Source organism: Oncorhynchus gorbuscha, linkage group LG10 (assembly GCF_021184085.1).
Source record: "Oncorhynchus gorbuscha isolate QuinsamMale2020 ecotype Even-year linkage group LG10, OgorEven_v1.0, whole genome shotgun sequence".
NCBI lineage: Eukaryota > Metazoa > Chordata > Actinopteri > Salmoniformes > Salmonidae > Oncorhynchus > Oncorhynchus gorbuscha.
Window position 1 is genome coordinate 42,406,717 of NC_060182.1, and position 12,264 is coordinate 42,418,980.

Here is a 12,264-nt window from a genome sequence, read left to right on the forward strand (position 1 = left end):
ACCCAAATAAGGGCACTGCGTTCATCCACCTCTGGCCTGCTCGCCTCCCTACCACTGAGGAAGTACAGTTCCCGCTCAGCTCAGTCAAAACTGTTCGCTGCTCTGGCTCCCCAATGGTGGAACAAACTCCCTCATGACGCCAGGACAGCGGAGTCAATCACCACCTTCCGGAGACACCTGAAACCCCACCTCTTTAAGGAATACCTAGGATAGGATAAAGTAATCCTTCTCACCCCCTCCCCCCTTAAAGATTTAGATGCACTATTGTAAAGTGGTTGTTCCACTGGATGTCATAAGGTGAATGCACCAATTTGTAAGTCGCTCTGGATAAGAGCGTCTGCTAAATGACTTAAATGTAAATGTAATATATATACACACATATATATATACATATATATACACACATATATATATATATATACACACACACACACACACACACATACATACATATATATATATACACACACACACACACACACACACATATATATATATATGTATGTAGTGCATCAGTAGCTGTGAACTGGTGCAGTGAGTGTAGTACCTGCGAATAGCCACAGTGAGGGCTTCAGGAGAGGAGGCACAGGGGCAGATGACCTCCGGCTTTAACCCGTGAGACTGGAACACGTTGAGGAAGGCGTCGCACGATGACACGGACCCTGACGGACATCCCAAATACAGTGAGTGTGTGTCAATATTCACACACACAATGCAAACTTGACTATACTTCCAATGTACTTTGATTAAGGTTAGATACAGTGCCTTGGTGTTTTTCCTATTTTTTTGCATTGCAACCTGTAATCCAATTGAGAATCTGTGGTATGACTTAAAGATGGCTGTACACCAGCGGAACCCATCCAACTTGAAGGTGCTGGAGCAGTTTTTCCTTGAAGAATGGGCAAAAATCCCCGTGGCCAGATGTGCCAAGCTTATAGAGACACGCCCCAAGAGACTTGCAGCTGTAATTGCTGCAAAAGGTGTCTCTACAAAGTATTGACTTCGGGGGGGGTGAATAGTTGTGCATGCTCAAGTTCAGTTTTTTTGTGTTGTTTGGACAAATAAGTCTTGGGAATAGATAAATAAAGCAAGCACGCTTCATGGCTGCCATGTATCTGCGACTCAGAGGAAAGGTCATGTGTGTGTGTGTGTGTGTGTGTGTGTGTGTGTGTGTGTGTGTGTGTGTGTGTGTGTGTGTGTGTGTGTGTGTGTGTGTGTGTGTGTGTGTGTGTGTGTGTGTGTGTGTGTGTGTGTGTGTGTGTGTGTGTGTGTGTGTGTGTGTGTGTGTGTCCAAAGCGTCCATGTGTCTGTAGCCCGCGCACGTGTGTGTTACTCACAGGGGTTGGCTCCATCGGCTACTATGAGCATGCGTATAGAGGACAGGTTGGTGTCTCTCTGGTCCCTGTGAGCCATCATAGCCCAGTGGAGGTCACGACACTTCACCAAGGCGACACGTGCTGCAGGGAGGGAGGAATGGTAGAGACAGCTCAGCCTCTCACACATAGTAGTTAATGACACAGGCACTAATGCCAATTCCACACATTTAGGTTGTGTTCATTAAGGCACGAAATGGAAGAAACGTTCCAAAACAGAGTGAAACCGAGAGGTAATATCTGAATTTGCTCAATAAGAAACGCTTGTTTTCATTTCCCAGCAGACAAATCTTAAAACATTTTGCTACAATGTCTCCTAATGAACCCGACCCGAATTACCTTAATCCACAGTATGCAGTTTAGGATGCTAGTCTCTATGCAGTTTACAATACAAATGCTAACTGTAGCCTTACCTTTGTGTATGTGGACCCTCTGCACCCAGGACATGGGACAGGCCTTCATGACAGCGTAGGGTACAGTGATGGTGTGGATCCTGTTCATCACACTGGTTAACACCCCGTGCCACAAACCCATGTCCTTCTTACAATCTAGCACGTTGACCAACGTTTCTCCTGAGAGAGGACACACACACTCAATTGAAATACTTGATGTCAATCCACAAATCACATTACAGCCACGAAGGATTCCAACATTTCAACAGTTACAGATACTCGGGCACTTAAGGATAGCGAAAGCAGCTTCTCCATATAGCTAGGCTGCCACAGGGCATTTGATAATAGCTTTATATCACATGATAAGTATGTAGGCTACAATAAAAGTTAACTAATTATGGACAGGGAAACATCGTGTTCCAGGAACAGTCTTGCTGCCTGCCTCTGTGGATTCCCCTCACAGGATCTAATGTTCTCTGAGACACAGAGGCTAAAGTTCCCTTTGTCTGACAGATGATCTGAGTAGAGAGAGGGAGAGAAGAGAGACAGAAAGAGACAGAGAGAGTACAGGAGAAGAGACCTCAGGCCTGATCAATTATTTAACCTGAGCGCGAGTATTCGTGGTGAAGACAAGAGTAACAACATCACCCTAACCTCCTCCAAAGGTTCCAGTTCCTTTAGCTTCTTCATGCTCCTCCTTGCATAATTCACAAACTAGTTTTGGGTCATCTCTGTGTATCTAGGTTACTAAGAGGGCTTGAGTAGATATATTGTCACTAAAACGATATGTGTCGGTGTGTGTTTTTCATGTACTGACCTTCACAGTAGTTGCAGGCCTGTGTCAGGGCCTGGCAGTGAGTCAGCAAGGCTATCTTAGACACGGCTACTCCCATCACTGTGCCCTCTTTACTGGCCTTGTACTGGAAGAGCAGAACACACACAAACACAGTCAGTCATAGAGTTAAATTAATTCACTAAATAAATCTGCGATACACCACATAAACAGAAAGACAAACGAGCATAATTGTTCTTATTTGTGTATTTATTTTTTCAAATCTGTCAAATACACGCATAAATGGTCTGTATACTTCTCACAAGGATGCTGGTCTCACCTCGATGTAAGCTGTGTCTGTGTTGGCGGTGGGGATGTGGGGCTGCCAGTCTTTAGAGGGCTTGGTCAGGTACTTGGTGTCTGTCACAACCCACTTCATACGGGGCCAACCTGGGAGGCAGAACATCATCATCAGTGGACACAGGACAATACTAGAAGTCAGTTTGACGACTGGACAAAGATCCACCGTGGATTGAAACCTTGCAGCTTTCAAAAAGGTGGTATTAGGACCATTAGTGTGTAGGCCTCGTTTCGTTCATATGGGACAATGGATGTACAAATATACAAATACCCACAGATAAACAGTATAATGAGCAACGGGCTCCTCCTAATGTGCCTAGCTAATGAGTCCCAGAGAGAAAGTGAGTGGGGTGACAACTGCAGTGGAGCATTTTGTGGTGTGTGCTGACCTTTGAACTGCATGATCTCTCCCTGGGGTGTCTTGGGCAGTCCTTTGAGACAGATCTCACTAGTCAGGGCCAGGCCTACCCCACAGCTGCCCAATAGGAAGCCAATCTGAAGACTGCCTGCGTCCTGGGATGTGAATCACAAAGATAACCATTACAAATTGACAGAAAATCTATACTGCCACTATTGGTCTGTAATGAGTCAGGTGACCACTTGGATCTAGCTATGCTGTTTGTGTTGCTATAGCTGGTAAGAACTAGCCCATGTCTACTGCATAGTGACTGAAAGCTGGATTTATGCTACTCTGATTTGATTTGGTTATTTGTCAGGAATCAAAAATATTACATGAGATTGAGCTACATAGCCAACTAATGGTGTCACTATAAAACACTCAACATCCTTGACCCTTACCTGTCTAGACAGTGGCACCTCTATGGGTACAGGGATGACCTCTGCTAGGAGACAGCCATAGAAGGCCACCCAGAACATAGCAGGGTCACTGTTGGGGTACACCAGCGCCACCTAGGGGGCATAGACATGCAGTACAGTTTCAGAAAGAGCACCACACGTCACAATGGGAACATCTTACATTGTGTATTGTGTCGTCTGTGCATGTGCAATGCATCTAGAAGACACGTTTCACGTTTTTGAATAAAGATCAATCAATCAAAGTGGTCAAGTGGGAAGAAGAGGAATATCCCGTCTGAACGGCTGTGTGTTTTGACCACGTACCCTATCTCCAGGTCTCAGGACAGGCTCGTTCTTGGTGCCCAGTTTGTTCAACAGAGTGTAGGCCAGCTTCAGACTGCGGCTCCACAGTTTACCTGAGAGAGAGAGAGAGAGAGAGAGAGAGAGAGAGAGAGAGAGAGAGAGAGAGAGAGAGAGAGAGAGAGAGAGAGAGAGAGAGAGAGAGAGAGAGAGAGAGAGAGAGAGATACATACACCGTTGTCACAAGAGCAATTTCTTAGAGGAGACTAAAATGACTTGAGTTCTCCATAGATTGACTGAGAGGAGTGTGATCTTTGGTGTTGATGAACTACGGTAGCACAAGTCATAAACTAAAAAGGTCAGATCTGAGACACCCGCAATCCTCCTCCCACCTCGGCAACAGCATCCTCCAGGTCTGTGGGTTTCATGTTGCACTTGTAATGACTGTGAAGCCCCCTACCATTTTGCGTGTAGAACACCCACGTTTCAGGAAATAATTCGCGAGCTATTGATTGTTTGATAGACCAAATGTCTGGCGAATATCGAAACTCAAGCCAACTTGACCACGTTTTTTTTCACCAAGCTTTTCGCTTTGGATGTTTTTATCTGCTCTTAACGCGCACCTGTCTGGTAAGGTTGAACGCCTCCTCTCCTACTCAGCCTCCCGAAAAAAGCTGGTGTGACACCTACTCCCGTTGCCTGCTGCACTGCTGTTTGGATCCCACCCATCGATCTGTTCCCCTTCTGCCCTGGTCTGTGTCCCTACCCCCGGCACACTCTCCAGCACAAACGCACACAGACTTTGGACTGATCTGAATTTTATGTAGGCTAATTAACTTGTGAAGCTTATTACATGAACTTACTCAAACACTTTAATTAACAAGTATAGGACTACTATTTCTTGATTTTTATCTCAGACTTTTATAGCCTACTGGACTCAGAGAGCTACTCTCTCAAGTTAATTTGAGTGAGTGAGTGACTCTTTGAACTTACAATGGCTAGCCCCAAGTCATTTGTATTATTTTCATGTGCTTTACGTTACTTGCCCTATGACTCCTGCGTGCTTTGTTGACTACGAACTTGCTTGTTTACCCGACCGTGGGACAGACAATGTTTGTTCCTACACTCGCGATTCGACTCTACTGGTTACTTCGGACTCTTGGCCTCCCATCCTATTCTAACCACCTCTCGCCGGCTTTGTATTTGTGTTACCTGATGAATTTGCTGTACAATACGATCTTGTTACCATCTGATGCACATTCAAATGTCATAGAGAATCAACACTGCAGAGCTTTCCCTGTCCTCTGCCGTGCCCTGATTGTATTACTGCTGATGATATCTGGAAATGTGCATGTACACCCTGGGGCATCTACTGTTGCTAGCCCCAATTCTGATTTATGCTCTGACATCTGTTTCACAGATTTCTGCTCTCGTAAAAGCCTGGGTTTTCTGCACGTTAACATTAGAAGCTTATTACCTAAAATTGAAAGTGTGGGTTCACAGCTCCAATCCAGATGTGTTGGTCATTACTGAGACGTGGTTAAGAAAGCGTGTTTTGAACACTTAATGCTAACCTTTCTGGTTATAACCTTTTTCTGCAAGACAGATTTTCCAAATGGTGGTTGAGTGGCAATCTTTACCAAGGAACCCCTTCATTGCTCTGTTGTCTCCACCAAGTCTGTCCACAAACAATTTGATCTGATGGGTTTAAGCATTACACTTTCAAATAGCTCTTTCTTGACTGTTGCTGGGTGTTAATTTCCACCAATAGCACCGGCGTGTACCCTACCTGCCCTAAGCTCTCTCCTGGCCTCTTACACGAAGTCTGAATTTGTCCTGCAAGGGGACCTAAACTGGGACTCCCTAAATCTCTCTCAGATTATTACCAATCCCACAATGTATGACTCCAAATACCCAGAAAAGGCTACTCTCCTTGATGTTATCCTCACAAATAATCTGTTGTAATAATCTAATAATCTGTTTTCTGTAATGACCTTCATGATCACTGTTTACAGCCTGTGTTCGTAATGGCTGCTCAGTGAAACAACCTGTCCTGATTTGTCAGACGCTTGCTGAAAAACTTTAATGAGCAAGCCTTCCTTCATGACCTGGTCTCTGTAAATTGGAATAGAATCAGCTTGATCCCCTCTGTCGAAGACGCTTGGACCTTCTTTTTTAATATTTTCAGTGGTATCATTAACAAACACGCCCCATAAAGAGAAATTACAATTTAAAAAAAGGTTCAGCCCCTGTTTTGACCGTGATCTGGCAGAGTTACTCCACCTCAAGAACACCATTCGGCGAAAGGCTCTGCACACAAATACTCAGGCTGACTGGCTGTCATTCAGGCAAATGAGAAATAAGTGCACTCAAGCTATCTAGAAGGCCTTAGTTAGTTACTTTAAGGAGCAGTTTTCCCTCTGTGGGTCTAACCCCAAGAAGTTCTGGAAAACAGTGAAAGACCTGGAGAATAAACCCTCCTCCTTACAGCTGCCCATGGCCCTTAATGTTTTTATTTTTAAAAGTTATTATTATTTAACTAGGCAAGTCAGTTAAGAACAAATTCTTATTTACAATGACAGCCTAGGAACAGTGGGTTAACTGCCTTGTTCAGGAGCAGTACAACATATTTTTACCTTGTCAGCACGAGGATTCAATCTAGCAAACTTTCGACTACTGGCCCAATGCTCTAACCACTAGGCTACCTGCCTCCCCAAATGTTGATGATGTGGTTGTTCCTGACATGGAGCGCATGACTGAGCTCTTTAATCATCACTTCATTAAGTCGGGATTCCTATTTGCCTCCTTGCCCGTCCAACATTTCCTCATCTCCCAGCCCTTCAATGAGACTATCCCTAATGCTCATCCCTATTTTCTACCTGCCCCACTTCACCACTTCTCCCTGAGGTACAAAGTAGCTCCTTAATGCATGACCATTACATGACCCCAAAACACAGCTGGGTCAGATAGTTTAGATCCTTTCTTCTTTAAGGTTGCAGCCCCTATCATCGCAGAGCCTATCTCTGAACTTCTTTTTTTTACCTGCCTCTCCTCTCTGGGGAGGTTCCCATTGCTTGGAAGGCAGAACAAGCTGAATCTAACTGTTATAGGCCAATTTCTATCTTGACCTGTTTATCAAAAGTGTTGGAAAAACTTGTCAATAATCAACGGACAGGCTTTCTTGGGGTCTATAGTATTCTCTCAGGTATGCAATCTGGTTTCCACTCAGGTTATGGATATGTCACTGCAACCTTAAAAGGTCCTAAATGATGTCACCATTGCGCTTGATTCTAAGCAATGTTTGTATTTTAATTGACTTGGTCAAATCTTTTAATACGGTAGACCATTCAATTCTTGTTGAACAGAAAAGGAGTATTGGTGTCTCTGAGGGGTCTTTGGCCTGGTTTGCTAACTACCACTCTCAAAGAGTGCAGTGCCTGTCACCAAGGGAGTACCCCAAGGCTCGATCCTAGGCTCCACGCTCTTCTCAATTTACATCAACAACATAGCTCAGGCAGTAGCAAGCTCTCTCATCCACTTATATGGAGAAGATACAGTCTAATCCTTAGCTGGTCCCTCCCCAGATGTTGTGTTTAACACTCTACAACAATTCTTTCTTAGTGTCCAACAAGCTTTCTGGACCGTTTTATCTCCATCTCTAGATTCAAAGACTCAATCATGGACACTCTTACTGACACTTGTGTCTGCTTCGCGTGATGTATTGTTATCTATACCTTTTTGCCCTTTGTGCTGTTGTCTGTGCCCAACCATGTTTGTGCTGCTGCCATGTTGTGCTGCTGTCATGTTTTGTTGCTACCATGTTGTGTTTCTACCATGTTGCTGTCATGTTGTGTTGCTACCGTGTTGCTGCCAGGCTGTGTTGTCATCTTAGGTCTTTCTTTTTGTAGTGTGGTGGTGACTCAAGTTGTGATGTGCTATATCTACATGTTTTATTTGAATCCACACAGCAGGCCTTTTTCCTATTGGTAGGCCGTCATTGTAAATACGAATGTTTTCTTAACTGACTTGCCTAATTAAATAAAAAAGCTAACTAAAAAATGAAGTGGGTTAGCTGGAAATGATTCACTATATAGCAGGGAATAGGGAGTCGAGTGCCATTGAAGACGGTGAGACCGACCGTATGTCAGTGTGTAGAGGGGTTTCCCGGTAACGTCCAGGGCGGTGAGAGCGGGACTCTTGGCCTGTGTGGCTCCCCAGCGTGCCAGGGCTGCCTGAAGGGCCGGGGGCCAGTTACTGACCACCCCCAGGGGCTCCCCCTTCACTGGGATGATCTGACGGCCCTCTGGCCTGGGGGTGTTGGGGTCCGGCTGGGGCACTACGGACAGGGGAGGAGACAGGGATGAAGGTGAAGAGGAAGAGAAAAATAAAGTGGGGTATAGTGAGTTAAATGTCTACTGTCTTTATATTTCTTTCAAGGAAGGAAGAATGCATTGTATTCAATGGAATGTAAGTATTGGAATGTACAGTGCATTCATAAAGTATTCACACCCCTTGACTTTTTGTTGTTGTGTTACAGCCTGAATTCAAAATGGATTACATTAATATTTTTCCTCTCCCATTTACACACAATAACACAATGACAAAGTGAAAACATGTTTTGATAAATTGTTCCAAATGTATTTCAAATTAAATACAGAAACAGCTCATTTACATAAATATTCACACCGGGTCAATACTTGTTAGGAGCTTTCCGCACCTGGATTCTACAACCTTTTCCCATTATTCTTTTCAAAATTCTTCAAGCTCTAAAATTGGTTGTTGATCATTTCTAAACATACATTTTCAGGTCTTGCCATAGAATTTCAAGCAATTTAAGTCAAAACTAACTTGGCCAACTCAGGAACATTCACGGTCTTCTTGTTAAGCAACTCTAGTGTAGATTTGAACTTAGGTTATTGTCCTGCTGAAAGGTGAATTAATCTCCCACTGTCTGGTGGAAAGCAGACTGAACCAGGTTTTCCTGTGCTCAGGATTTTGCCTGTGCTTAGCTCCATTCCATTTTATCTTGAAAAACTCCCCAGTCCTTAACAATTACAAGCATACCCATAACATGATGCAGCCACCACTTGCTTGAAAATATAGAGAGTGGTACTCAGTAATGTGTTGTATTTGCCCCAAACATGACACTTGTATTTAGGGAAAAAAGTCAATTGCTTTGACACTTTTTTTGCTGTATTACCTTAGTGCCTTACTGCAAACAGGATGCATGTTTGGATATAAAAAGAAATTGTACAGGGTTCCTTCTTGTCAATTAAGATAGTATTGTGGAGTTACTACAATTTTGTTGATCCATCCCCAGTTTTCTCCTATCACAGCCATTAAACTCTGTAACTGTTTAAAAGTCACCATTGGCCTCATTGTGAAATCCCTGAGTGGTTTCCTTCCTCTCCGGCAACTGAGTTAGGAAGGACGCCTGTATCTTTGTAGTGACGGGGTGTCTTAATACAACCTCCAAAGGGTCTTTTAATTACTCCACCTTGCTCAAAGGGATATTTAATGTCTGCTTTTTAAAAATTTACCAATAGGTGCCCTTCTTTGTGAGGCATTAGAAAACCTCCCTGGTCTTTGTGGTTGAATATGTGTTCAAAATTCACTGCTGGACTGAGGGACCTTACAGATAATTGTATGTTTGGGATACAGAGATGAGGTAGTCATTCAAAGATCATGTTAAACACCATTATTGCACACAGAGTCCATGCAACTTAGTATGTGACTTGTTAAGCAAATCTACACCTGATCTTACTAAGGCTTGCCATAACAAAGGGGTTGAATACTTATTGACTCAACAGCTTTTAATTTTTAATTTGTAAAACATAATTCTACTTTGACATTATGGGGTATTGTGTGTAGGACATTGACACAAAATCTCTTAATCCATTTTAAATTCAGGTTGTAAACACAGCAAAATGTGGAAAAGTCAAGCGGTATGAATACTTTCTGAAGGTGCTGGAAGTATCAGAATGGAAGTATTGTATTTTATGGAGCCTAAGTCTTGCAGCAGGTCCTCTGTGCTTCTTACCCTCTACGATCTCCTCGGAGTCATCCAGGAAGAACTCACTGAGCGCTTGTCTCTTGGGCCGCTTCAGAGTGTTCAGCAGCTGCTGGATCTTAGTGGAAACACGGCTGTTCACTGGCACACCTGGAGAGCACAGAGGTAGAGGCAGACAATCACAGACATGACCATAGACACAAACACACACTCACTAATAGTCACAATCACGCACAAAAACACACACACTCATACACTCAGACATTAAATAGGCAAGCACGCACAAACGGACACAAATGCTCACAAACGGACACACACAACAGGTCGATGCAACTTTATTCTTGGTCAAAAACAGAAGGATATTTCTATCTGTGGAGAGTAGATGGAGAGACAGGGCAAACAGACGACAGAAGAGGTGAAAAAGCAAGCTGATTGGAATTGATCCCTCCATCGCCCCTCCCCGGCCCCGTCCCATTTTGATTCATATTACCTTTTCGCTTTCCTTTTTTTAATGAAAGACACGACACGTACAGCCGAAAAAGGGATCACCCCAAAAAAGAACAAAATATAGTATGTTAGCAGCTTTCCCAAAACAACGCCTGGAATGGGGATGAGAGTGAGTGAGATTCATTCAATATTATTATGTCTTGTCAGTGTGTCATTATGTCTGAATAAAAATTGATTATTAAAAAAGAGTGAGGTTGACATGAGCATGAGCACCCAAATCATCTGAATGGATTCACATAGGTACTGTCCCAAATGGCACCCCATTACACACACACACACACACACACACACACACACACACACACACACACACACACACACACACACACACACACATACACACACACACACACATACATACACACACACATACATACATACACACACACATACACACACACACACATAGTGAACTACTGACCAGGGGGCTCTGGTTAAAAGTAGTAAAAGTAGTACACTATGTAGGAAATAGGGTATCATTTGGGATGCAGACATAGCCATTTCAAACACGGTAGGTAAACACACTGAATTGCCAGCCACATTCATGATTACTGCAAACGCAGTACAACAGTGCTTTGTCAGTTAGCCAAACCATCACCAGATTAAGGATGTTGCAGACTAGAGATTATGGTTAAAACAGTGAGTGATCGCAGTGTGTGGTGGTTTTCTGAGGCGTGTTACCAGTCTGCTGCCGTGTGTGTGTGAGATCGTACATTCTGAAGTGTGTGGTTGTTGTTCTACAGTGCGTTCTATAGTGTGTGGCTGTTGTTTTACAGTGTGTTATACAGTGTGTGGTTGTTGCTCTACAGTGCGTTCTATAGTGTGTGGCTGTTGTTTTACAGTGTGTGGTCGTTGCTCTACAGTGTGTGGTTGTTGCTCTACAGTGTGTCCTGCAGTGTGTGGTTGTTGCTCTACAGTGTGTGGTTGTTGCTCTACAGTGTGTCCTGCAGTGTGTGGTTGTTGCGCTACAGTGTGTAGTTGTTGCTCTTCCATGTGCTCTACAGTGTGTTCTGCAGTGTGTGGTTGTTGCCCTACAGTGTCTTCTGCAGTGTGTGTGTGTACATACCGTCAGCGGTGGTATCCAGCATGCTGGTGCGGCTCTGTCCTCGGGGCATCCCCCTGGTCATAGCATTGGGGGGCAGGTCCACCCTGGAGTCCACCCTTGAACCCCTCTCAGGGGTGTAGGACGTCACATCTGGGGGGACACTGTTCTCTGGAGGAGAAGGGACAAGGTTTAATACTCTGAGGTAAACTTACCTAAAGCTGTGGAGCTACAGACAATACATGTTCATTAAGAAAGTGTCTCTGAGGGTACGAAGAAGGGCTGCTATGTGTGTGCGCGCACCCTAGTGCGTGTGCGAGTCAGTTCTCCCAGTGCGTGTGCGTGTAAGGAATATGGATTAAATGTGTGCAGGGTGTGTTTGTCTTACCTATGTGTGGGGTGTGTGTGTTACCTATGCGTGTGCTTGCCAGTATGTCGGCCAGTGCTGAGGTGGGCTGTGGCTGCGGTTGCGTCTGAGTCTTATTTTCCCCATGGGACAGGGTGGAGGAGGCGGAGGAGGAGGTGGAGGAGCTCTGCACTGAGCGGTTGATCCAGTAGTCTGGGCTCTGGAGACTCTGGGCCAGCGCTGCACTCAGAGTCGCCTGGCGACGCAAAGAGCCTTCGTCCTCAGACGCTGACGATGTGTCTGACAGGGAGACAGAACGAGATGTATTTAGTAGATGACTCATGGTGAGCTTTGTCGCATAAAATGG

At 44.4% G+C, this 12,264-nt stretch overlaps 1 protein-coding gene across 2 annotated transcripts in view; it reads right to left on the reverse strand.

The window, feature by feature from the left end:
* The window catches only part of dip2ba (disco-interacting protein 2 homolog Ba), an 83,031-nt gene that overhangs the window by 25,747 nt on the left and 45,020 nt on the right, over positions 1 to 12,264 (reverse strand). Inside the window, exons 5-17 of one of the 2 annotated variants that reach the window (XM_046366176.1) lie at positions 11,964 to 12,197; positions 11,576 to 11,722; positions 10,493 to 10,504; positions 10,033 to 10,152; positions 8,131 to 8,328; positions 4,017 to 4,108; positions 3,696 to 3,806; positions 3,287 to 3,410; positions 2,878 to 2,987; positions 2,583 to 2,685; positions 1,787 to 1,945; positions 1,338 to 1,457; positions 548 to 662 (exon numbers count right to left, since the gene is read on the reverse strand). In XM_046366176.1, the coding sequence (XP_046222132.1) occupies positions 548 to 662; positions 1,338 to 1,457; positions 1,787 to 1,945; positions 2,583 to 2,685; positions 2,878 to 2,987; positions 3,287 to 3,410; positions 3,696 to 3,806; positions 4,017 to 4,108; positions 8,131 to 8,328; positions 10,033 to 10,152; positions 10,493 to 10,504; positions 11,576 to 11,722; positions 11,964 to 12,197 (1,645 nt within the window). The remainder of the gene's footprint in view (positions 1 to 547; positions 663 to 1,337; positions 1,458 to 1,786; positions 1,946 to 2,582; positions 2,686 to 2,877; positions 2,988 to 3,286; positions 3,411 to 3,695; positions 3,807 to 4,016; positions 4,109 to 8,130; positions 8,329 to 10,032; positions 10,153 to 10,492; positions 10,505 to 11,575; positions 11,723 to 11,963; positions 12,198 to 12,264) is intronic. The other variant, XM_046366177.1, reaches the window with a different exon arrangement.